This window comes from Rattus rattus, chromosome 5, assembly GCF_011064425.1.
Source record: "Rattus rattus isolate New Zealand chromosome 5, Rrattus_CSIRO_v1, whole genome shotgun sequence".
NCBI lineage: Eukaryota > Metazoa > Chordata > Mammalia > Rodentia > Muridae > Rattus > Rattus rattus.
This window is the reverse complement of record NC_046158.1, coordinates 2,600,640-2,625,804: the sequence shown is the minus strand read 5'-3', so window position 1 is coordinate 2,625,804 and position 25,165 is coordinate 2,600,640. Positions and strand designations below refer to the sequence as shown.

Here is a 25,165-nt window from a genome sequence, read left to right as displayed (position 1 = left end):
CTGGGTGGAACGTCCTCACCCCATTTCCCTGCCCCTCCAGAAGCTGAGTCCAGCATCCTGCTTGTGTTTTCCTGAATGCCGTTTACCCAGAATGCTCAGGGTCACAGGGCTGCCGAATGTGCCACTCACTCCATGCTCACACCAATGCTCCAGCAGACAGCACTGAGCCTGTCTCACAGGATGTGAGGTGAGCGAGCCCCTCAGCTGTGGGACCCACAGACCCAATCTTTTCCTGACATGTCGCCTGGGCCTTCAGTGAGGGCTCTCTGTGCTAACACCCAGTACGTCTCCATTTCTGTCTCTGTCTTTCCATAAAGACAGCATAAAACAGTGGAGTAGGTCTGGGACATGCTTGGCCCTGGGCTGTCACTGTCCAGATTTGACACAGGGTGCTCGGCCTGGGCTGCAGACATCCCTTGGCCTTCTGGAACCCAGAAACCCCACCCTTTGAAGGCAGCTCCATGTGACCCAGCCTCAGGAGCACAGCATATGTTACAGATGCACAGCATGTACTTTTATTATTATTATTTTGAGGCAGGGCCTTATGTAGCCCAGGTTGGCCTCAAAGTACTATGTAGCCCAGGTTAACTTTGATTTCACAATTCTCCTTTCTCAGCCTCATGAATTCGAGAACTGAAGGTCCGGGCCCCCTCACCTGACTAGAGGATTTTGAAGCACATCACAGTGACATCTAAAATTAGAAGACACAAGCCCCCACTGTCTCTTATTGCCACCTGTTCCCACCACTGTTTTTTTTTTTTTTTTTTTTTTTTTTTTTTTTTTTTTTTTTTTTTTTTTTTTTTTTTTTTTTTTTTTTTTTTTTTTTTTTTTTTTTTTTTTTTTTTTTTTTTTTTTTTTTTTTTTTTTTTTTTTTTTTTTTTTTTTTTTTTTTTTTTTTTTTTTTTTTTTTTTTTTTTTTTTTTTTTTTTTTTTTTTTTTTTTTTTTTTTTTTTTTTTTTTTTTTTTTTTTTTTTTTTTTTTTTTTTTTTTTTTTTTTTTTTTTTTTTTTTTTTTTTTTTTTTTTTTTTTTTTTTTTTTTTTTTTTTTTTTTTTTTTTTTTTTTTTTTTTTTTTTTTTTTTTTTTTTTTTTTTTTTTTTTTTTTTTTTTTTTTTTTTTTTTTTTTTTTTTTTTTTTTTTTTTTTTTTTTTTTTTTTTTTTTTTTTTTTTTTTTTTTTTTTTTTTTTTTTTTTTTTTTTTTTTTTTTTTTTTTTTTTTTTTTTTTTTTTTTTTTTTTTTTTTTTTTTTTTTTCGGCTCACCTTGTTGGCCTCTACATGGTGCAGCCGAAAGGCTTCCCCTGTGCTCTCATTTACCACATCGAACTGATGGCGATACGCCACACAGATGAGGTTGTCGCTCTCCTCTGTTGGCCCATCCACTAAGGCCATCACTGCCGGGGAGTCACACAGACAGATTTCCTGTGTGGGCGAGGAAGAGTAGGACACATCAGGACACAGTGGCTGACTTCAGGCCGCCTCTACTGCCTGCCCCTCCTTCCAGAAGAGTCCAACCTGTCTGGCCACAACGGAGCTGTACTTCAAAGATGGCAGGGGTCTTACTGGACTCCTTCCTGTAATCTCTCCTCAGTCTCTGACTCCACTCTCTGTCTCGTGACTTAGTAATTAAAAACTGCTGACCACTTGGCTGAGAGCCTTGCATGCACCAGGTCCTTGTACCAGCCCCTGGGAGTGGGTGTGGTATTACTCTACAGAGGAAGAAACGCTGGCTTGCTTACGGTCACAACGTTTATGATTTGAACTCTGCGAATCTGATTTAGAGCTCATAGTACCTAACTGCTCCACATAAGGATTCATTACAGTGTAATCTTGAGAAGGTGGGCACCTAATTAGAACAAGATCTTAACCTGCTTTAGTGTAACGGTGAGTGTTCTGTCCCAAGAACAGCAGCAGGAACCTATGAGCATGGTAATTCAGGAGGCCTTCAGGAGTGAAAACACCTTAGTTCGCCCGCTGCCACACTTGGCTCTCACTGCTGAAGTTGAGCACACCCCATAGCTTGATGACTTTAGCTGACTTTTGTTTTTATGAAACATGGCCATCCTGGAATTCACTCTGTAGACCAGGCTGGCCTCAAACTCACAGAGATCTGCCTGCCTCTGTCTTTAGAGTGCTGAGATCAAAGGCGTGCGCCACCACGCCAACAATTGGAGGGGTTTGTTTGTTTGTTTTGAAAAGAGGTGGGTGATGGGAAGGGACAGTTTTCAGAAGGCTTTGATACGTCCCACAGACAAAGGTGGCTAGACCCCTCTGCTCTACACCTCTTCTGCTTCTCCAGCTACCAAGACCCGATTCTGGCCTTTGAGCAGGTCTGATCGACATGCTTGGTCCCTGTGTGCTTTTCTACTGCCCAAACCATGTTCTGAATGATTTAACACTCCACTTCTTCGCATTGAACTTTCTAAAAGTTCCTACCTTCTCCTGAGCCAAAGTCAAAGTCTGTTAAGGCTTCTAGGGCTGCAGACAGTCTGCTTCCAGATCTCTTCAAGTGGTCACTTTATCTCCTCAGACCGGTCACTCCTGCCTCACTGTGCCTTCACCAGGGTTCAGGGTGCTTGGCCCCCTGTGTGCGCTTGCCCTCAGCACCCCCTTTCTGCGGCCCTCCTTGCACTCATGCCTCACTGCGCATCTGCTCAGGCAGAGCCGGTCCTCCTCTCTCTACCGTTACCCATGCTCTCTGCGCCTACCGTTCCTGCTTAGACTCAGCACTCTTTTTCTTTTTTCTTTTCTTTTCTCTCTCCCTCTTTCTTTCTCTCTCTCTCTTCCTTCCTTCCTTCCTTCCTTAAGTTGGGGAGATTAGGTTTGAGACATGGTTTCTCTGTGTAACCCTGACTGTCCTGGAACTTGCTTTGTGGACCAGGCTGGCTTTGAACTCACAGAGACCTGCCTACCTTTGCCTCTAGGTGCTGGGATCGAAGCCATGTGCCACAATACCCAGCCTCGGTGTTTGGATCAGGTGTTTGCCTGCTCATCTAGAAGGCAGGCTCTATGGGAAGAGAGACTCTGCCCTGCTTTATGCTCATGCCCAGAACTCGTAGAAGCTATTGTGAATGAGCTTAGATGTCTGGACAAGTTAGGGCACAGGAGGCTGGGATCCCAGAGGGGTTACTGAGAAGTGGGACAGGCTTAGGACTAGAGAGGGAGTCCATTAATAACTGGGTCAGGAGATAGCAAGCTGCAGAGCAAACCTACCCTGATATACTGGAATTCCTCAACAGGAGACTCCGACAGGGGGGACAGGAGTGAGGTACCTGGCACCCCACTTGGCTTGTTGTGTGGTTTCCTTGTGATGAGAAGCAGTTTATTGCGAATTGCAACCACGATTCTCAGTTCTCTGCTGTGGTGAGTATTAATAGCGTATAGGTGGCATCCTGGGAAGAGGAAAGATGACATTCAATGCTAGCAGGGAGGGTGGCAAGCCTCCAGGCTGGGGACCTTGGGGATGGTTCCTAAGAATCCTGGGACTGAAGTGTAACTCAGGGACAATGTTTTGGACGCCTGGTGTTGTGGTGCTCAGTTTGAAACACCTCCCCCTGCTCATGTGTTTGAACACATGGTCCCCAGCTGGTCTCACTGTTTTGGAAATCTGTGGAACCTTAAAAAGGCAGAGCCTCACTGGAGGACATGAGTCGCTGGGGGTAGGTCTTACAGACCAGCCCCACCTAACACTTCCTGTTTGGGCTCTGCTTCTTGACTACAGGTGAAACACCGGCAGTCATTGCACCAGAGCAAGTCCTCCTCCCTTAAACTGCTTCTCGAGGAAAATAACACACCAGGAGAGATGACATAGAAACACGGTTAGGAAAGGCACCGCCTCTTTTCCCCAGCTTGTGCGCTTGGTTTTGTTTATTAGTACTCTTTTTAGGTTTTTTTTTTTTTTTTTTTTTCTATTTTTTCGGAGCTGGGGACCGAACCCAGGGCCTTGCGCTCGCTAGGCAAGCGCTCTTCTGCTGAGCTAAATCCCCAACCCCTCTTTTTTAGGTTTCTTTTGTGTGTAGGGTGAATGAGACTGGTCTGCACAGGCTCACATATTTGAGTGCTTGGTCCTCAGTTGCTGCAACTGTTTGGGAAGCATTAGGAGATGTGGCCTTGTTGGAGGAGGTGTGTCACCCAGCTTCGGGATTTCAAAAGCCCACACCGTTCCCGGTTAGCGCTCTCTCTTGTTTGTTGTCTCCAGTTATGAACTCTGAGCTCCTGCTCTAGGGCCATGCGCCACTGACTGGCCATCTGAAACTGTAAGCCCACTGTCAACTGCTTCTTCTGTAGTTGCCTTGGTCATGCTATCTTAGCTCAGCAGTACAAAAGTGAGACAATGTGTCTGAGTGTTTGGCCTGCATGTGTGCACATGCACCATGTGTGCATCTGATGCCCGAGGAGGTCAGAAGGGGCGCTACAGGCAGTGTGATCTGCCATGTAGATGCTGGGAATTGAACCTGGGCCCACTGCAAAAATAACAACTGCTCATGGCCTCTGTGTCAGGTCTCCAGGCCCAGCACTTGGCTTTGTATCTGCTACACAATAGAAATGGAAGTAGAGGTTGATCAGGACTCCAAGAACCCAAATCCCAAAGTGTCTTTTATTATAGATTAGCAAAGAGAGCTGAACTCACTCAAAGACCTGCGGCCCAAAGTCTGAAACTGCTTGTCCTCAACCTGCTTTCCTAGTTTTGTAGCTTCTTAGGGAAGTCGAGATTCCATTTAGGCAGTTCTGGGACTCGAACCCAGGGCTCTGCTGGAGTTTGGCAAGTGCGCCTCCCCAGGGACCGAATGCAGGGCCTCAATCTGTCCAGGCAAGCACTCCCCACCTGAGTTCCTCCCCAGCCCTCACCTTTGGTTTTCTCCAGCTTGTTTTCTCGGCAGTCAGATCTGCTCCTTCCGGTCTGCCTGCCATCAAGGCCTTTCTGCACCGCACTCAGCCGAAATACAAAGAGGCGGGCATCTTTCCCTGGTGACAGTGAGAAGGCAGAGGACTCCCAGTCAGACACACAAACCAGGGTTGGAAAGTTTTCTGGGGTGCAAGCCACTGTAGCTACCCCATAGCATGCTTGCTCCACATAATCATGGGAGAATGAAACTCCCCTTCCCTCCACTATCCTGACAAGTGGGCCACCAAAGGCCACAGCACTGACATCGGGGAGAACAACAGTGACAAGACCCCAGACTCAGCAACCCTGTGGTTGGCTGCAGTGGGCCACCCGCCATCTTGCTCTTCTCAGAGCAGCCATCTGAGGGGCAGCACCTTTGTCTGCTCTGAGAACCAGAAGGTCCAGAGTCTCAAGCACGTGGATCTGCTTCACGGGTAGAGTTCTGTCAAACACGGGCACGGATGGGAGGTCATCTGGAAAAGAAATCTGGTTACCCTGCTGTACCACCTGTGATGCATGCCCGGGGCTGACCTGAGCCTCTCTGGTCAAGGACGTGGTTAGCTTCTAGAGCTCTCATAAGGTCTTAGAAGGAGTTCAAGCACTGTTCCCTCTGTGTGGGAGAAGTACCGCTATGCCCCACTCAGTGGCATGGAGAACTCTCTGTGGGGGTGGGCAGAGCAGCAGGGATATGAAAGGAAGCTAAGTTTTTGTTTTTGTTTTTTTTTGTTTTGTTTTTGTTTTTGTTTTTTTTTTTTTTGTTGGTGTCTCAACCCCAGGTTTACTGGAGCTGTAGTAAAGGACAGAATGACACAGGCGGGAGAAACTGCAATTTTTAAAATCTTAAATGTTGTAATAGAAAGTCTCATATCTTCTACTATTGCATGCATTTCTCAAGAAAAGTAAACTGAATACTTTTTACATTTAAATACAAACATGTCCTATCCCTAGCATGCCCTCTGTCTGTATCAATAGCTCTCTGTCTGTATCAATAGCCTGCTTCTATGGTTTTTTGTTTTGTTTTATTTTGTTTTTCAAGACAAGGTTTCTCTGTGTAGCTCTGGGTGTCCTGGAACTCACAAAGATCCACCTGCCTCTGCTTCCCCAGTGCTGGGCTTAAAGGTGTGTACCAACATCGACTGGTTTGCTAATACATTTTAAAAAAGTTATTAATTTTAGTTATATATAAGCCTGCATATGGATATGTGCATGAGTGTACAGGTGCCCTTGGAGGCCAGAGGCTTGAGATTCCCTGGAACTGGAGTTATGGATGGTTGTGAGCTGCCCACATGGATGCTGCGATTTGAACTCAGGACCTCTGGAAGAGCAGCAAGTGTTCCTAACCTCTGAGCCATCTCTCCAGCCCCCTGCTTATACATTTTAAGTACTTTTTCAGATAGAAATTCGAAATATTCTTTTTTAGAGACCAAAAAAAAAAAAAATGGGAGAAGTATCAGTTAAACTGTCTGCATACGGGGAACAAAGGATGCTACATGAAAACTCCCAGTAAGAGTTCCATGTTCTCAAGACATGGTAACTAGAGATGCAGTTTGATTTTGAGGGTATCAGAAGTTGCTAATGGTAATAGCTACTTTGTTGCCCCTACAGGCTGAGGTTGTATCAGCTGAGAGAATCCCTGTTCTGCTGCAGAAGGAGGAGGCTGAGAGCAGCAGGGATGGTGCGGACATCTCAGGCAGGAGCTTCTAGCAGCTTTTCATCTGCACCCACTCTTCCTGGCTTTGTTGTGGGCCTGGATTACTGTTTCTTAAGAATTTAGGTGCAAGGGGGCATAGGGCTTAGGCCTTTTCCAGAAATAGAAATGGCACTGGGAGCTGATCCCTCTCTGGGTGATTCCCTGCAGGGGCAGGGCCTCTGTCATCAGGACCAATAGCATTCTCAGTGGAGAGGGGCTGCAGCTCCAGTTGGCCTGGGAAGTTCAGGATCTGTCTGTAACAGGTCCCGTGAGTTAAACAGCCTGTCCATGTTCCCCTAGTCACAGAGCTTGCTTCTAGTCCTTTAGTGGGGCGTAGGGCAGACAGACTACCAGCCACAGTCCTTCCTTTTCTTCTCATACTATGGACTCGGTAACGTTGCCAGGAGGACTTGCCTGTTCAGAACATGGGACGATAACTCCGGCACTGTTGTATCTGGGTGAACAACTGCAATTATTTTATGGGTCCACAGGACTGTCAGGAGTGGCCGGTCAGCCACAGTCTCTAAGGGCTTAGTGGGTGTCAGACCCGGAAGCATCCTACATTCTTTAATTTAGATACCTCATTTACCAGAATTGTTTGGCACTTGTAACATTCCTAGCTAACCAAGAATGAACCAGATGCTCAGAAGTGTTCAGAAAACGTGTTCACTCCTGAAACACGTGGAGCCAAAAAGGACGGACCCAATGCCCTGGTACGCTGGAAACAGAGGCACACTGTGTACCGCCGAGCCTAGCATGGACTGTATGCACCCCCCTCTGATCTTCAGCTAACTAAAGGGTTTGTATGCAGACAGGAAGGCGAGAAGGCAAGAACAGGAGAAAGTGACAATGTAGTGGCTGCTTGACTAATTATTCCTTTTTGTAATCTTGGTATGAAGACAAAGTCTTCAGAGAGAACTTTCTATTACCATAAAATTGAAAAGGGGACAGCCTACTTACTCAGTGACTTGTCCCTTAAAGCAGGATTTGCTGCACTCACAGTGCAGAGAGTCTCGAGTCTTTAAAAACTGTGACCTTAAAGGCTGGAGAGATGGCTCAGAGGTTAAGGGCACTGGGTGCTCTTCCAGAAGTCCTGAGTTCAATTCCCAGCAACCCCACGATGCCTTATAACCATCCATAATGTAATCTGGTGCCCTCTTCTGGCCTATAGGCATACATGCAGGCAGAACACTGCACACCTGGTATATAAATTAATCTTTAAAAAAAGATTATGACCTTAAAAGAAGTAGAATCTCCAGGGCAAGTCTAATGAAATTAAGTAAAAGCTATTGGGCTAGGACAGGAGTCAGCCTGAACCGAAAGGGACAGACCGACTCACAAAAACTGTCTGTGCTATGACCATGTGTAGAGCAGAAGGCCAGCTAAGGAGGAATGGAAGGACAGCACACGCTGAGGTGCAAAGATAGCTCAGGCCTTCTTCTCTGCAAAAGCTGAGGGTGGGTGCCAGTGGACAGGAGAGGAACAGCCTGCGTGCCTGCTCCAGGCCGACAGAAAAGACTTTCCTTTGAACGGAGGCCACCATTATACTCTGACCCAAAAGGTATGATTGCAGAAAAGACTTGATCCGGTTTGGATCTTAATCTTTTTTTTTTTTTTTAAATTCTCTCCTATAGTACATCCTGACCTTGGCTTCCCCTCCCCCCAATCCTCTCAGTCTCCCCCACCCCACACTGCCCTGAGGTTATATCCAGTCTTGACCTGGGATACTTTTCTTTGATCTCAAAGGAAAACTAGAGAATGTTAAACATTTCCTAGTGGTAAAATCCTATAGATCTATCTACCCAGGACTAAGGTTTTTGAAATTGGCATCAAGGTCAAAACAGAAATGCAAGCAGAGTTTGCCGTGTTTAAGTGGAGTGGTTGGCACTGTACCAAGCTCTAGTCAGACCTAGTCAGACCCACCAAATGGCCATGTGATTTTACACAGGCCATGGTATTACTTTAGGTCTGTTTCTTCATCTATAAAATTTAAAGACTAAATATCTAAGATCTGCTTTGAGTTTTGAAAATAAAAAGAAACTTTCGGTTGCACTTCCCTGGGATTTTGTGAGCTTTTACAGATCACTGGCAAAGATGACAATGGCCTTTTAGTTACTGCCTATGTATTACAACCGGCTGCAGGCCCTCAGCCCTGCTGCCCCCTCTTTGCAGTTATAGGCCTTGCCCCCAGTGATTTCTTAGCCTTTTGAAGCCAGAGGCTCAGAGAAGATAGATTTTCTTTTTGGAGATGGGAAACCCAGGGCTTATAATCCTAGGAGGTGGTTTTTATTGAACTATATAACCCCCACCCTTGGTTTTCTTCTATTGTTATTTTATTGATTTCATTACAGATATAATTAGGTTATGGGAAACATGATCAAGACCTATATGGAAAATCCCAGGTAAGGTCAGTTTGCTCCTGCTGCCCCACAGAAAGCAGCTGGCAAACAGCTGGGACCTAGTGAGTGTGCTCAGGAAGAGGTCTGGGGGACAAGAGGGCTTACTGTAGAGAGGGAAGGTGACATCGTTTTAGGCTACCAAGCCACTCTCACCAGAGGGTGCCTCTAGACTAATGTAAAGGCACTTCCTCCTGTTCTGGAGTGTACATCCCACCAGCGCTGTAGTGAGGCCTTGCCTGTGGTGGTTGCTGTGTGAGATTATCTCCCAGGCAGGCCGGTCCAGCTCACTGTCAGAAGGCACCATTTAATACTGAGTAGCAGTCTGTCTTCCTGCCAGAACGTTTCTGCTTCTATATAGCCATCAAAACAGTTTAAAATTCATTTAATTTGTTTTAGACATCAAGTTTTTTTTTCCAGTCAAGATTTTTTTTAAAGGCTTCAAGAAAGCTTGTGTCCTCTAAGAAAATGATGTGAAATAATATGTCTCTTTTTATTTAAGGTTAAGTGCTGGGACCATAATGAGTGTTTGCTGAAGAAGAACCTTTTAGTAGGTGGCTTAATATCCAGGAACTGATTGGAGATTGGGGGAAGGGATGAGCCTCCCAGCATGCTGAGCACAAAATATACCCTCTTGGAGCACATGTCTGAAATGAGGGGTTCCATTGATTAGAAAATCAAACCTGGCTAACTCCCCTAGGGACCAGGCATTTATGGTCTAAAGGAGCAGTCACCCACCTCAGAAATACCACAAGTCACACAAAAGAAGACATTCAGGAGTGCTACTCACTAACCATCCACTAGCAAGACGCCGGCATCAGTGGAAACCAGCAAGGCCTGGCCCCAGGGATCTGCACACACAGCTTCGTGAGGGAAATTACAGCAGAAACATTGGGGCTCCCAAGGCTGTGAGGCAACACAAGCATCGGAGAGTAAGTGTACCAGAAAAAAACCACACTGTGTCCCACAGATGGAAACAGTAACACAGATACTGCACAGTAATGAGCGGCACCAGACCTGGGAACTACTAGGTCTGGACTCAGTTATCCTTCTCCAGGAGAAAAACCTCCTTTTAAATATGGATGCCACAGGAAAGCAGTGACTTCTGCACTTCTAGCACCGCTCCCTGTCTCTGTATGACCATATTGTTGTTCTTTGGGCAACAGAAACATTGGTAATGTTTTAAAAGCAGTTTCCTTTAACACCTAGAAGTTGGGCCAATTGGTGCCTTTTACTTTTTTTTTTTTTTTTTTTTTTTAAAAAAGAGGGTTGGTGTTAGTTTAGCATAAAGAGAAGCCCCACATAGCTATTTTAAAAAAGGTAAGATTTCTGTGTTGCTGGTTCAGCAAAATCATTAAACCATACACAATGCAAGAGGTTGAGAATGTCTTAATATATAGGTGTTTACTGACCCACACGAAGCTACAAAATCTTACAGAAAAAGTAGCAGGTATTTTGCAGGAAAACAGCAAGAGCTGCTAATGAAGTAACTCCAGGTCCCCATGTGGCACGTTCACATCCACGCACACTTTTTCCAGCCTCCGTGTGAAATGTCACACTGCATCAACACTTCCTGGGACCTTAGCTTCTTTCTGTTCCGGGGATAAAGTTAGCTCTCCCTCACAATGGCCCCCGAGGTGGATGTGAAGGCCAGGAGTTGGCAGGCATTGCTTACTAGGGTCTTAGTCATACAGCATGGTGGATGGGCTTTTGTTTGTGGCACTGAGAATTGAACCCAAGGCCTCTAGCATGCTAGGCAAGTGTCCACCCACAGAGCTATATTCCCAGTGCTGAGAGCTGCAAACATTTTAACAGACTTCTACTCCTTGCATGAATTCCCACACTGGGCTGGGGCTCTGGGAATCTGAACTCAGGCCCTAACTTTCCTCATTGAGACATCACCCCAGCCCTTACCTGGGCTTCTGAAAATATTATTATTATTTGTTCATACGGGCATTTTGCCTGCATGTATGCCCATGCACTCTGTGCATGCAGGGTGTTTAGAGGCCAGAAGAGGGCATCAGATTCCCTGGGGCTTTTGTGCAAACAGTTGTTAGCTGTCATGCCGGTGCTAGGAGTGGAACCCAAGTCCTCTGGATGAGCAGACACCAACTGAGTCTTAGTAGCAAAGTGCCCCCTGGCAGGAGGCAGAAGGGCTCTTCACCTGGAAGACCCAAGACCCTCTGCTTATAAACTGACCCCAACAATGGAAGCAGCTTTTTCTCTTGTGCACTGTGAACAAGTTTTTATGAATAGACTTTGTTTGGAATATGTGTCTAAGAAGTTAAAAATGTCAGAATGAGCACTGTTTATAAAGCATTTAGGAACTCACACATTCCTACTATGCACACAGAGTGCAATGTTGCATTAAGTTCTAAAAACTTCATTAATTAATTAATTAATTAATTAATGTGTGTGTGTCTCTGTGTGTGTGTGTGTGTGTGTGTGTGTGTGTGTGTGTGTGTGTGTGTGTGTGTACAGCACTATGTGCCTGTGGAGGTCAGAGGACAAGTTATCAGTTTTCTTCTTCCAGCCCCTGTGGGTCACAGGACTGATCTCTGGTGGTCAGGCGCAGTGGCAAGCGCCTTTAGCCACTGAGCCATCTCTCTGGTTCTCAGTTACACTAAAAAGCATAGACCTGGGTGTTGGGAGAGGCGAGAAGAGGATCCCTTGGAGCTGGAGTTACAGGTGATGTGAGCCACCTGTGTGGGTGAGGGCACCTGAACTTAGGTCCTCCGCAAGTGCTCTTCCAGTCCCTAGCCTGCTCTTGATGAACACTTTCCTATCCTACTGGCTTTCGAAAGTGAAAATAGGAAGTAGAAGACTGTAGGACTTCCTGCTTGGCTACTTGGCTATATGTTATGTAATGGTTTCTCACCTGAGCAGCTTGATGGTTAACTCTGTCATTAACGTGACCCAGTGTTACTTGAGAAGAGAGTCACAGGGAGGAGGTGTCTACACTGGGCTGACCTAGGGGTATATCTCTCAGGGACTGACTTAATGGATGAGGAAGGACTTGGTCCACTGAGGCAGTATCAATTCCTAGGCAGGTGTGCTGGACTATCCAACAGTGGAGAAATCAAGCAAGTGAGGATTTGAGCAAGGGTTCTTTCTGTTCTTTATTGTGGGTGTGATGGCAGCTCCTCTCTAAGGAGATGCACTAACCTAGCCATGAGCTAAAGTAATCCTCCCCGCCCTCCATTGCTTCTCGCCAGGATCTTTTATTTCAGCCACAGACAGGAAACCAGGTCAGTGGCCTTTCGAGCTGACTCCCAGCCTATTGGATTAGAGCAGTGGCTTTCGACAGTCCCAATGCTGTGGCCTTTTAACACAGTGCCTCGTGTCGTGGTGACCCCAAACATAAAATTATTTCACTGCTACTTCCTAACTGTAATGTTACTACTGTCATGAATTGTAAGTATCTGGTATGGGGCCCTTCAAGGGGTTGTGCCCCACAGATTGGGAACTGCTGGGTTAGAGGCTGACAGTGACTTGGACATACTCTGAGAGTCACTGCTCTGGGATCTTGCTGTTGGTACTGGGCTGAGGTCAGGTGACATGAACGTACATGGAGCTAGAGGAGCACAGTGGAAGGAAGCATCTTGACTGAACTGGCCTGGCCCATGGCTTGCCATCTGTGAACATACAGGCTATGTGACCTGGGTTGCTGAGGCCTCTGAAGGCGACACCCTCCTGCCCCAACTGTTTCCATAAGTCACGGAGCACAGAGGACATTCACAGCTCTCAGAAGTGCTAAGCACTTACCTCCTTTTTACATATCCCTGATGCTGCCAAGCTTGATGGGGCATCCCCTCTCACAATGGACTTGAGCTTCAGGGCCTGATGAACAGAGATGTCCCTTAAGGTTTGGGATCAGGCAGTGAAAGGTCAGCAGGTGAACAATTAAGGTTTGAGAAAAAGCAATGAGTCAAGAGTAATTTGGGGTTAAAGTTGAAGGTCCTCTAAGGAGATGGTTAAGCCCCACTCAGGGTTATGGCCCAAAATACAACCAGTGTTTCTAGTGTGTAAATCAGTTCTATTAGTCTTGTGATTTCTAAACTAAGACTGCTGAAAAATAGATGCCTAGGTTCTTGCCAATCTTGATAGCTCAAGATCCCCTAAAAGGAGGGGCCAAATATTTAAGATATAAAAAAAATGTTTACATACCTATTTTGTGTGTGTATGCTACGGTGCAAGGATGAAAGTAAGAGGACATTTGTAACAGTTAAACAGACAACAGAAGACAACTGTGTCAGTTATATGGAGGACAGAGGACAACTGTGTCAGTTATAGGGAGGACAACTGTGTCAGTTATATGGAGGACAGAGGACAACTGTGTCAGTTATAGGGAGGACAACTGTGTCAGTTATATGGAGGATGGAGGACAACTGTGCCAGTTATATGGAGGACGGAGGACAACTGTGTCAGTTATATGGAGGACGGAGGACAACTGTGTCAGTTATATGGAGGACGGAGGACAACTGTGTCAGTTATATGGAGGACGGAGGACAACTGTGTCAGTTATATGGAGGACGGAGGACAACTGTGTCAGTTATATGGAGGACGGAGGACAACTGTGTCAGTTATATGGAGGACGGAGGACAACTGTGTCAGTTATATGGAGGACGGAGGACAACTGTGTCAGTTATATGGAGGACGGAGGACAACTGTGTCAGTTATATGGAGGACGGAGGACAATCCACTGAATACACTTCTCACCTTTTGTATGTGTGTTGGATTTAGGTGTCATGCTTAGTGGCTAGCTTCCTTACCTGCTTATCCATCTTGCCAGCCCTAGGTGTCTTTAACAAAGTGTGATACATATTTTGAAGCATGTGTCCTGTGATCACAGGTCTCTCCTTTTACTTGCCTTGCTGCCTAGAGTTCTGCTCCTAGACATGCCTACCTGCTGCTGGAGGCCCTGACCTCTCCTACTGTGCTGTAGGTCATGGAGGGTTTTAGTGTTAAATCTGGTGATTTTCAAAATAGCTTCCACTTCTTCAGAGAATTCCTACTAGGCAGGTGAGACATCTTAGCTCCTTTGCCAGGAGTTATCTGGACAGCAGGAGCTGTCCCCCTGCAGTAGAGCATTATTCTTTTGCAAAGGGAATCAAATCTACACAGCTGTCAAAGCCTTTTGTCTTTCCACCACAATTTTGAGATAATCATGAAGCCTGCAGGTAGGAAGTCTTTTTGTCAGCTTGATGCCAGTCAGGGTCATGTGGGGAGAGGGAACCTCAACTAAAAAAAATGCTTCCATTGAACTGGCTTGTGGGCAAGGGTGTGGGACGTTTTCTTGATTAACAATTGACACGGGAGCTCACTCTGAGAGCTGTGAACCAGGGCATGTGGTCCTGGGTCGTGTTGGAAAGCAGAGTGAGCAAGCCGTGGAGAGTGAGGTGTAAGTAGTGTTCTCCCACGGCCTCTGCTTCAGCTCCTGGCCACAGGTTCCTGCCCTGAGCTCCTGCCCTGACTTCCTTCAGGGACAGTTTGAAGGCTAGAAGAAGTAAAGCCTTTTACCTCTGGGAAACCTTTGGTCATGGCGTTTATCCACAGGAGAAAAATGTCCACTAGGACAGCAAGGAAAGCACAGCCTCCACTGGGCATTTGTGCTCACAACTTTAATCCCAGTACTTGGGAGGCAGAGGACAGCCTGGTCTACAGAGTGAGTTCCAGGACAGCCAGGGCTACACAGAGAAACCCTGTCTTGAAAAAAACTAAAAATGAAAAAAAAAAAAAGTCTGGTTGTGGACTGTCTAGTTTGGAGGGACTTAGAACCACACTTCTCAGGAGCTGTGGAATCAAACATACCTGCCCTATTCTAACAAACTCGGCCTGGCGGGCCTCCTCTTTCTTCCGTGCTGACTTGGGTGACTCGGGTAAAACATCACTGAAAGATCGCCGATTGAGCATATTCTGAAAAAGAAAAACAGGGTTGGGACTCCTAAGACAGTTGCCAAGTCTCATCTTTTGGTGTCTACACACATGCGCGCGCGCACTCACACACACACACACACACACACACACACACACACACACACACACACACACACCCATTCGTCTAAACAGTACTATCTCTGCTCTCAGCATCTGTTCAGCACTGTGGCAGATACAGGAATAGAGTCCCGACACGTACAGCCTGCACTGTGTAAAAACTGAGAAAGAGCATGGTCAAGCAAACCAGCAGCTTCATTTCCCAGCCTTGTGACCCAGGCTACCACACTGCCCAGCTCCAGGATCCAGTCCCATGGAGTGGCCCTCCAGGAACCTAACATATTCCATGGCAATGGTACCCCTGGGGCTGTGTGGTCCTGGGATCCTATGTGTTAACTTCTGAGTCTCCTTGTCCCCTAGGCATGTGGTGGGGATCAGTGAGGTAGTACACAGAGGATACTTATCACTGTGCTTGGTCTTTCCCTCTAGAACATTCATCAAGCCCTGGCTGAGTGCCCACTACTCTAACAGACATGGCAGACCTGGCCTCTGTCTGTGTAGGTCACAGAGCCTGACTGGATTAGCATGTTTGGTGTGGTCACAATATCCTAGCTCAGGCCAGAGGACATGAGGATTCATTATGGTGGCTTCTCTGAAGCCTCCCCTGATCTCTGTAGATTTGTTGTGGGGTCCTGGGGCTGGCCTGGTCATTCCCTGAGAATTTTTAGAGTACACCAACCAGACCAAAAGTCAAGCGATGCTATAAAAGGGATCATATGCAGAGAGAAAGGCCAGTCTGTTCTAGTTTATTTTCATAGCTTGTCTCCCTGGATGAGTGACAGACACCTCTCATTTACATACATCATTGGAAGTTAATTACTTTTACTGGACTTTATGAATGAATAATCAAATTTTAAGAGAATTATTCACTTGTCAAATAGGAAAACTTAAAAATTAAATTACATTTGTTTATATGTTTATATGTATGTTTTGTGTGTGTGTGTGATGTGTGTGTGTGTATGTGTGTGTGTATGTGTGTGTGTATGTGTGTGTGTATGTGTGTGTATGTGTGTTTGTATGTGTGTGTATATGTGTGTGTGTGTGTGTATGTGTGTGTGTGTATGTGTGTGTGTGTATGTGTGATGTGTGATGGAAGTTAGAGGACAACTTGGGAGTTGGCTCTTTCCTTTTGCCATGTGGGTCCTGGAAGCAAACTCAGGTTGGAAACCTCCTAAGTAGCACACACGCTAGAGGTGACAAGAGAGGATAGAGTTATCAGTGTACACAATGCTCTGGGCCTACAAAATATCTAGCATGAGGTGGCTTTCCATCAGTGGAGACAAGAGTTTCAGTGCGCGACTATAGAGGCAGATAGAAAACCACTAGGAGACCCAAGAAGGCACCTGGTCTCTTTTTTCTCTTCACAATCAGTATTTTGGCCAGGTCATTAGCTCTATGGTGCTAGCACCAAGGACAGCACCGCCAGCACTCAGCGTTGGCTTGGAGGGGCTGACTTACACTGTGCCCATCTCTAAGCCCACTTTCACAGGCTTTGAAAGGACTACGTTGTTCTCACACAGACGCTCAATGACCCTCCAGGTCACTTCGAGGCAGTCTAGGCAGCAAGTACCATGGGAACCCAGCTCTCCCCAGGGCCCATGGTTAGAACTGTGCCTTCCAGAACCCCCACAGGAGAAAGGAAACCCAGGTACCTTATGCAAATCCGGCATCAAATCCTGGTATAAGGAGCGGATCAACATGTCCAGAGTACGCCGGCGTTTCTGGGCAAAGGTTGGGGTTTCCAAAGTGGCTTTTTCACCGTTAATTACTAACACAAATGAAAAGAGGCATGTTACTGTCATTAATAGCTATTGAAGAGTGTTCTTTTCAAGCAGAGTCTGCACAGTGAATGCTAGCATTATGGTTGGGTACGGAGTGTCTCCCAATATGGGAAGGGCATGGACCCAGCTGGTCGACCCAATCACTGGGAGTTACTGTAGTCCATGAAGGCTTGTTCTCATCAGTGGCCAGTCTCCTGGTGGGTTAATACTTTGATTATTGGCAGGCAGTGGAGACATGTGCAAATGGGGTCTAGTTGAAGAAGCAGGTCACAGGGATCTTGTTCTCTGCCTTTCTCTTGCTCTCCCTGCTTCCTGGCTACCATGAGGTGAGCAGTCTTTCTCCATCATGCCTTGTTGCCACCATGCTCTGCCTTACCTCAAACTCTCAGTGACAGACCCATGTGACAACTGAAGGTTCCAAAAGCACGAGTCAAACAGCCTTTCCCTCCTCTCCATTGTTTTTCTCAGGTATTTTGCCACCATGATTTCAACTGACCAAAGAAGTTGCCTGCAATGTCATTGGTTTAACTGCCTTTCATGGGAGAATGCTTCCAGTTTAAAATCTGAAGTATGGATTTATGGATTTATATTCCTGTAGGCATGCTTACCTTCCCATTCTTGTGGGACAGTAAGCTTCCACAGCAGAGAGCAGATCTGATCTTCTATTTTCCTCTAGACAGGGTTTCTCTGTGAAGTCCTGGCTGTCCTAGAACTCACTCTGTAGACCAGGCTGACCTTGAACTCTCGAGATCTGCCTGCCTCTGCCTTCCAAGTACTGGGATTCAAGGTGTGCACACCACGGCCTGGTAGCTGTGGAGTCTTGAGCAATTTCGTTCTACCTTTCTGGGGCTTCAGTTTCTACCCTACACAAGGGGTATGATCCTATCTTTATAGAGGGCTGCTGCCATCTAAGTGAGATAGTGCATTACACAGTGCAGTGCTAGGCACACGGAGCTGGGTAAGTAGTTACCTTAGTTTTCTCCTACAGAGGGCCAATGGGAAGAAGAATGAAAACAGGACCCATTGAGAACAAGGTGTTCCCTAGATACATTCTGTGTGCTGGGGAAGTCGGGCTTGTGGGTTACATGACCTCTCTTAGGGGGTTTTGAAGTGTGCATGCCAAGGTGTTCTCTTTTCCTTTCTTGAAGAGTTTCCCATTAGTATCTCAGAAAACTACTTTCCACCTGTTCTTTTCTTCCTACCTTCCTACCTTCCTACCTACCTTCCTTCCTTCCTTCCTTCCTTCCTTCCTTTGAGACAGATTCTCTCTCCATTGCCCTTACTGTCCTGGAGCTCACAAATTTCCACTTGCTTCTGTCATGCTTGGCCCCCAAACTACATTTTAAGTAACTAATTTTGATAGAAGGGAAAGACCTGAGTTTTGACTGAACCATTTAGAGCTATTTTGGATTTTTCAACCTGGCTGGCTTCCTCCATTCTGCTAAACCTGCTGTGGGATTCAAACAGCCTTCTAGTTTCAGGCTTCTATTGTGTTGTTGGCTGTGCAGCCCAATGGTCCTACAAATCCATACTCCAGCACTGCAGAGCCTCCTCTGTCAGACCTGTGCTCTAGCACTGCAGAGCCTCCTCTGTCAGACCTGTGCTCTAGCACTGCAGAGCCTCCTCTGTCAGACCTGTGCTCCAGCACTGCAGAGCCTCCTCTGTCAGACCTGTGCTCCAGCATCCATGATTCTCAACCTAGATATATTTTTTAAAGACAGCATTTCACAATGTAGCCCTGGCTGACTTCAAACTCAAGAGATCCTTCTGCTTCTGCCTTCAGCTTCCTAGGAATAAAAGCACTGTTCCTATACCCAGACAAACCCAGCTATGTTTAAAGCTTTACCATCAGGTCAACTGGCCCCCAATCCCATTTCTCCTAAGATGCTGAGGGTGCTGATGTGCCTCTCCTAGACCTTCTGTGGACACGCCATCTTAATGTATGGGTTCCTCTCACAGATGGGTCCCAATGCTGTCCTCTAATTCCTCTGGGATTGAAGCACTGCAGGCCCTGGGCCTAGCCATGCTATTACTATCCCCTAGAGCACTTATCGACTGGGCCTGGCTCCTTCCTTCCCTTTGGCTGCTGGCTGCAACAACTGCTCCCTGTTTGTTTCTTGCTTCCTATTTGATGGCCTGGGCGTGAACCACATGGAATTTCCCAAGTCTGGCTGGATGTTTTGAAAATGCAGAAAGGAACAGAATCATCATCACCTTTGCCAAGTGGTTTATAGTCTACTGCTTCTCATGCTGGGGGCAGAGCTTTCCCCCAGACCCTGCTGTGGCCCAAAGCTGGGAGCTAACAGTGTGGGGGGCACCTGGCTGTGCACCCTTAATGGCTTCCTCTACCAGGAGAAGGTTGTGAAGCATGTGGAGACCTCTGCAGGGGTTCCTGGAGGGATGACCACTGTCAGCCAGCTTGGCTAAGAGTGGCAGGTATCAGGTGACTGGAGTTGAGTGACACTTATCCTTTCAAGTGCCACTGAGACGGATAGATAAGACATGGAGGCTGGAGAGAGGGCTCAGGGGCTCAGAAGCACTTGCTGCTAGCGGCCCATGTATTTAATCCCAGTTCAATGGCAGAAGCAGGCAGATCTGTGAGTTCAAGGCCTGCTTTATATAGTAAATTCAAGCTAGTTGGGGCTACAGAATGAGACCTTGACTCAAAACAAAACAAAGCAAAACAAAAAATTTCCACTCCCTGCTCTAGTAGGGGATCTGGGCAGCTCATAACTTCAGTTCCAGAGGAATAACCCAATGCCTTCTCTTCTGGCCTCCATGGGCACCTGCATACACATGCACATACATACCCTCAAGCATACACACATACAATTAATCCTTAAAAGATAGAACAAAGGAAGGACAGTGTGCCATCCAGTTCCTGCCTGGCCTGCAGCATTAGTTTTGACCAATTCTGAAAGAGACTGAGGACTTGACGCTGAGGAGCCTGAACTGATGTGGGATTCTGTGAGGCTCTGGGCTCAACTGATGCCACCTTGGGGCCAGGTGACCAAGCTGGACTCAATGAGGACAGGAGCTTTCCCAAATTCTCTCAAACTACATGGCAACAGTGACAGAATTAGGCACTGTGTGTGTGGGTGTGAGGGGCAGGTGGATGCCAGCAAAGCAGCTGCAGTCCCTACTGGGTCTGGCAGAAGACTGGAGCCGGCTGCAGAGGGCACAGACTGGCACTGCCGGAGCTCCAGGGCTGACAGACTAGGCTTCTATGAAGAGACAGCAGTGGGTGAAGCCAAGTGACTTGACTGATCAGTAGGTCCCGATGGGCCCAAGCATGCTCTGAGGATGGTGTGGCTCCATCTGTCATACAGAAGATGAGAGCTCAGAGTCAGGCCCTGGGAGTCACCAGTGAGCTGAGGTGCACGCGCTCTGGTTCGCTGACTCCTGTGGCCTGGGGTGGGAAGGTTCTACTCATTTCACTCACAACCCACCTGCCTGCACACTCATACAGCCTGCAGCTCTCTGTCCCTAAGTGTGTATCACAACCATAGCTCCCCATCTCCACTTTTCTTCCTAGAGACACAGATGTGTGTGTGTGTGTGTGTGTGTGTGTGTGTGTGTGTGTGTGTGTGTGTATACAAATATATAATGATGGAGACTCAGATGACGGCCCCAGAACCCAGGGCACACAGGCCCATTAGAGGCCTCCGGCACTGGGTGTGGTGAAGGGATAAGCTGCAAAGTCGTGGGCAGGACTGAGGAGCAGATGAGGCCCCAGAAGAAAGCCTACCTAACGTTACCAGAAACTAGACACGGGCCCTGGGTGAACCGAATGTGAACAGCCCACCAGCACTTCCGTATGCAGTGTTCTGGGAGAGTATGGAGAACGCATTCGGATATGGAACAGCCAGAGAAGCATTTCCAAACGACTACTTACATTTCACGAGCAAAAAGTCCCTGAATTCCTGGTGGTCTGTAAACACCGGAGGGGAGGGCAAGGGCGGGCCAAAAAGTGGCACACTTTCTTCTGAAAATATTTTCAGCCTATGTAGAGAACATTCCAGAGTTAGTTGGCTCTCTTCTTCAAGGATCAGTAACATTTTTACAAGTCAGTGTGTCGCCCTATGTAATACGTGAGGAGGAGTCATCCCAGAGGAGCCTGTGTCACTTCTGAGCGCTCTCTCCTAGGGGAGAGGCCATGTCCTATGGACAGGCTGGACAACAGCAACGGTGCCCTGAGCAGCTGCTGCATACCAGGTGGGTGCTCTGGATTTCAAGGCCTGCTGAACAGGAACATGCCAGAGGTAACTGTGTTCTTATTCTACACCAGGCTCAAGGTGCCTGGGGACAGACGTCTCACAGATCCTCAAGGTCAGTAAATAACTGAGCTGAGGGTCAACCCCACTTCCCCTAAATAGTGGGAATTAACATTACTTTCACAACATCCTTCTAATAGATTCATTGTGAGAAACAGAAGGACAAGTGGGCAAGGGGCACTCCCACCAAGGTCAAACAGACAATTTCCCCTGTAAAGTACAAACAGTAAACTAACCCTGACCCTTAGGCCTACTGTGCATAGCAATACTACATGGAACAAAAACCTTCCCTGAAGAGAGGCAGAATATTCTAGAAGGTGAGAGTGTGTTTAATGAACCCCTGCAGAAAGCACATCAGGGTCATCTGAGGGCCAATACCAACTGGTGACACAAATTTTAGAATTAGAGACGAGGTCATCACCTACCTGTAGTTGTCATTTTGCTGGTCATACCTCACTAAGGCAAAAATATCTGTGGGGACAGTCAAGGCAACTCATAACACCCTTGATGCTTGCACCCAACAGCCATGCTCTGAGAATCCTTCTTGCAGAAGTGTTATTGAGCAGGCCTCCCTGTGGCTAGGCACCTACTGCTCTGAAGTTGGGATAAAACTCCACCTCTTTACAAGAGACAGACACACAGGGGAGCCCTGCATCTAGTGTCAGCGTCTGTGAAGTCTTCTCCTGGGGGAAGGTTAGGTGGCTCCTCCACAGCTCTCAGAGGAGTGTCTAAGGAAATCCACCGAACACCCAGCAGCCAGCAGAACCAGAAGAGCAGTTCCTGACACGGGGTACTCATCTATTTCACCACACATTCCGAAATGGGGAAACAATCGAAATGTTTCTGCTGGACACCTTCCCTCTCCTTCTGCCTCTGGTAGACAAAACAGACGGAGCCAATGTGGTTGCTGGCAGCTTCTGAGCAGAGGCGCCTCTGCTTGGGATAAAGCTGGAGGTGTCCAGAATAGCTCAACTGCTGAGGGTGTGGATCAGCGGCAGAGCACTTGCTGAACACGTGGGAGGCCTGGCTTCCACCGGAGTTTAAGAAGAAAGGATAAATGATACGCTTCAGGGCTTCGATCTCAATAAAACTCTTTGAAAAGAAAGTCAAATACCACAACTGCCCAGTCGTGCTCTCATCTCTCGCCGCCAGCCCTGCTGCTGACGGGGGCTCAAGGCAGCAACCCTCAGGTGCATCCACTCCTGTACTCTTTGGGAGGAATTCACACTGACTGCCTTTTGGTTCCCTTCAGAAACCCACGTGCCCAGGCCAACATGGAGAATGTCTAATAGAGAGCACCCTAAAGTGTCTCTAGCTACCCAGCCACCTTGTCTTCTGGGGCTCTCCTCAGAGAAGTCTTCTGTCACCACAAAAAGGGGAATATTAGTGCTGCAACCCAATGACTGGGGGACATTATGCTGTTAGTAGGAGAGCAAAGGAGGTTCGACTCCCTACCCTTGTGGAAGGAATTTGGCCATTTCAATTTTTAAACACTTCCTTGCAAGCTCTGTTGTCTGGCTTCAGGAGACAAGTCAGTTTTGTCGGCAGGCACCTGATGTACAGTGGTCTGTCTCCTAATATTTTTACTGGGGTTTCTTGGGAACAGGAGTAATGAAACTAGACTTCATTCTGACAATGACCACTAGACATCCTTTACTTACTGTGGCCAACCTTCAGAGCCTTGAGTTTGGCTCTCCTGGCCTGTGACCATGGCAAGTAGGCCATGACTGAGGCCTGGCAGGCCAGGATGAACACATGCCCTGGGGTTGTCTGGCTGAGCACTCTTTAGAAGTGAGCTGAGCAGGATAAGGGGACATGAGTAATACTGTTAATGTTACCGTGACACATTCTTCAATTTAGCGGTACTATGGGGCTTAGAATAATTTCTCATGGTGACCTCCTGCCTCAGCCTCTTGAGTGCCGCTCTTACAGGTGTCAGTCCACATGCCCAGATATTTTGTTTTCATATTTGAGACAAGGTTTTGCTATGTAGCCCCAGCTGGCCTTCAACCTGTTGTCCTCCTGCCCAGGCCTTTCGGAGTGTTGGAACTACAGGCATGCGGCAACAGATTTTATACTTGACATCAGCTTCCCAGAGGATGATTTGTCACATTCATTCACTCCCAGTGCATAACAGGGAGCTCCCCTTATTTCACAGACTTCCTGAGGAAAGAGAGGGCACCCTGAAAGTCAAAGCTGGCTGTGGTGGCATCATGTGCTTGCAATCCTAGCACCCAGGGGTCTGAGGCAGCAGGGCTGGAAGTCAGCTGTGAAGCACTGTCTTCTGACCTACAATCCCATAGCCAGAGCGCCAGCCTGTACTCGCCATCAATGTCCACTGTGGATGGGGAGGGGTTCCCAAGGCCCTGCCCCTCCCTGAAGAGCTATAGACAGTTAATGGCTGCTGAGGTACAAAGAATCATTTTCTGGTTAAGAGCACTGGCTGCTTTTCCAGAGGTCCTGAGTTCAACTCCCAGCAACCACATGGTGGCTCACAAGCATCTGTAATGGGATCTGATGCCCTCTTCTGGTGTGTCTGAAGACAGCGATGGTGTGCTCACATACATAAAATAAATAACTCTTAAAAAACAAAAAGAGTTGTTTTCTCAGTGGTGTAGCCACTGCTAAGTTGCCTTTACTCGAATAAATGACCGCTTGCCCCAGCCTTAAAAGCATCCCTGGTTAGATACAGTAGGACACACACAGTTGAGGAAGCAGAGGGGCCTTGTTGGGAAGAAGGGGTGATCAGGAGAGGGAGGATGATGGGAGGGCAATGGAGGGTGTGGTGAAGGTAACCCTGCATGTGTATAAATTGAGAAACACAATGAAACAGTTCCCGAGAATTCCTGCTTGCTGCCTCAGAGGTGGGGAAGAAGGAAAAATGCAACACTTGGTCAAAGCTGCCCAATGGTGGGTGTCAGCCTAGGTGCTCAGGACCTGCCTATTACATGTGCTGTGAGGGCCTGTAAAGCTGTTGATCTGGAACATTTATGAAGACCCAGGATACGTGTAAAATGGGAACGGATCATGGAAGGCTTAAAGGCAGGAGAGGACTCCTCTCCTTCCTGGAACACGATGGTGACAATATCGTTTCCGATGTGGCGCTTCCTTTCCACCTGTGAGGAGTAGAAATGATATGGTGAGAAGAGTTGCTCTGACAAGGGACACTCGGTCAAGACACTCTAGCAAACCACCACAGCCACTGCCCAGCCCAACCTCTATGTGGCCTTGACAAGCCACTGGGCTCGCCCAGTGAAGGACTCATCTCGACAACCCTCAACTACAAGTCCCAGCCATCCTGAAGGCCTGCGTTCCTCCAGCCTGTGTTAGCTCATGGAGGACTAAGGATGCTCACTCGTTCTTTGGCTTGCCCGTCACTGAGAGCTGGAGTTATTTGCTCTCACCTTCACTATGGCTGGCTGAAAGCTGCAGTCTGGCATGAACTTTAGCAAAGGTAACTGTGGGCCAGTGCCCAGACTAGCTTTTAAAAGGACTGGAAGGGGGCTAGAGAGATAGGTGGCTCAGTGGTCAAGAGTGCTTACAGCCCCAGAGGATCTAGGCCTGGGTCCCAGTACCCCTGCCAGTTGTCTCACAGGGCCTCTGACTCTAATTCCAGGGGCTCCGATCCCTATGGTTTCTTCTGACAACCACACACACATGCTTCAAAGGAACTCACACAGTTATACATACATATACACGAATAGGGAAGAAATTCGTCAGTCATGAATAAAGAAATGAAAGGACAATCGGATTTTGCCACCTTCGTCTCAGAACATATACTTTTGGGGTCCTGAGTCAGTGCAGAAGTGTTGATGAGGAAGTCACTGAGAGGCCACAGAAGTGGCCTTGAGACTCCATTCTGTGGGGAAAGGCAAATCTGCCAATGTCCTCATTGAGCTTCCAAATGATCCCAGCTCAGCTGCTGGATGACCGCAGTGGATGAGAACCTCTACGAGACAGCAGAAGACTTCTCTGCTGAGTCGTCCACACAGAGCATTAAGAAACCAACCTTCAACTGGTAGGTTCTGGAGTGGTTTGTAGCATAGTAATAAATATGCAAAGTGTAATAAATATGGTCTGTACTTGCCAATTTACCTTGTCTAGCCGAGTATGGCCAAACATCTTCCACATAGTTATCTGCCTAAGCTCA

At 47.2% G+C, this 25,165-nt stretch overlaps 1 protein-coding gene across 7 annotated transcripts in view; it reads right to left on the bottom strand.

Moving 5' to 3' along the window:
- Positions 1-25,165, bottom strand: part of Garnl3 (GTPase activating Rap/RanGAP domain like 3) — a 140,690-nt gene that overhangs the window by 19,341 nt on the left and 96,184 nt on the right. For all 7 annotated transcript variants that reach the window (XM_032902709.1, XM_032902711.1, XM_032902710.1 and 4 more), the window contains 11 exons: positions 24,023-24,131; positions 21,441-21,486; positions 20,637-20,743; positions 16,613-16,728; positions 14,778-14,882; positions 12,732-12,806; positions 9,761-9,872; positions 5,255-5,353; positions 4,844-4,960; positions 3,209-3,387; positions 1,259-1,417 (listed from right to left, as the gene is read on the bottom strand). In XM_032902709.1, coding sequence (XP_032758600.1) covers positions 1,259-1,417; positions 3,209-3,387; positions 4,844-4,960; positions 5,255-5,353; positions 9,761-9,872; positions 12,732-12,806; positions 14,778-14,882; positions 16,613-16,728; positions 20,637-20,743; positions 21,441-21,486; positions 24,023-24,131 — 1,224 coding nt within the window. The remainder of the gene's footprint in view (positions 1-1,258; positions 1,418-3,208; positions 3,388-4,843; positions 4,961-5,254; positions 5,354-9,760; positions 9,873-12,731; positions 12,807-14,777; positions 14,883-16,612; positions 16,729-20,636; positions 20,744-21,440; positions 21,487-24,022; positions 24,132-25,165) is intronic.